At 52.2% G+C, this 381-nt stretch overlaps 1 protein-coding gene across 1 annotated transcript in view; it reads left to right on the top strand.

The window, feature by feature from the left end:
- Window positions 1-364, top strand: part of LOC106818577 (vegetative cell wall protein gp1-like) — a gene marked incomplete at its 3' end in the record, with an annotated part of 6,500 nt that extends 6,136 nt beyond the window's left edge. The window contains exon 6 of the mRNA XM_014823273.1: window positions 327-364. Within this exon, the coding sequence (XP_014678759.1) occupies window positions 327-364 (38 nt within the window). The remainder of the gene's footprint in view (window positions 1-326) is intronic.
- Between the last annotated feature and the right edge of the window lie 17 nt (window positions 365-381).

Here is a 381-nt window from a genome sequence, read left to right on the forward strand (position 1 = left end):
CGCACACACACACACACCGATCAGACCGGGGCCGGGCCATCCTCTATACCACTACACGGTACGTGTTGTATCATAGAGAGTCCACATGCACGCACGCGCAATCGCACACGCACACACCGATCAGACCAGTTCACACAGGCTCCACGTCATCGTCATCATTGTTATCATAAACAGCTAACTGGTCCGCACGGCATCATTGTTGTTATATGCAGGTAACGGGCCCGCACGGCATCATTGTTGTTATACACAGGTAACGGGCCCGCACGGCATCATTGTTGTTATACACAGGTAACTGGTCTGCACGGCATCATTGTTGTTATACACAGGTAACGGGTCCGCACGGCATCATTGTTGTTATATGCAGGTAACGGGTCCACACGG

This window comes from Priapulus caudatus, unplaced genomic scaffold (assembly GCF_000485595.1).
Source record: "Priapulus caudatus unplaced genomic scaffold, Priapulus_caudatus-5.0.1 Scaffold2352, whole genome shotgun sequence".
NCBI lineage: Eukaryota > Metazoa > Priapulida > Priapulimorpha > Priapulimorphida > Priapulidae > Priapulus > Priapulus caudatus.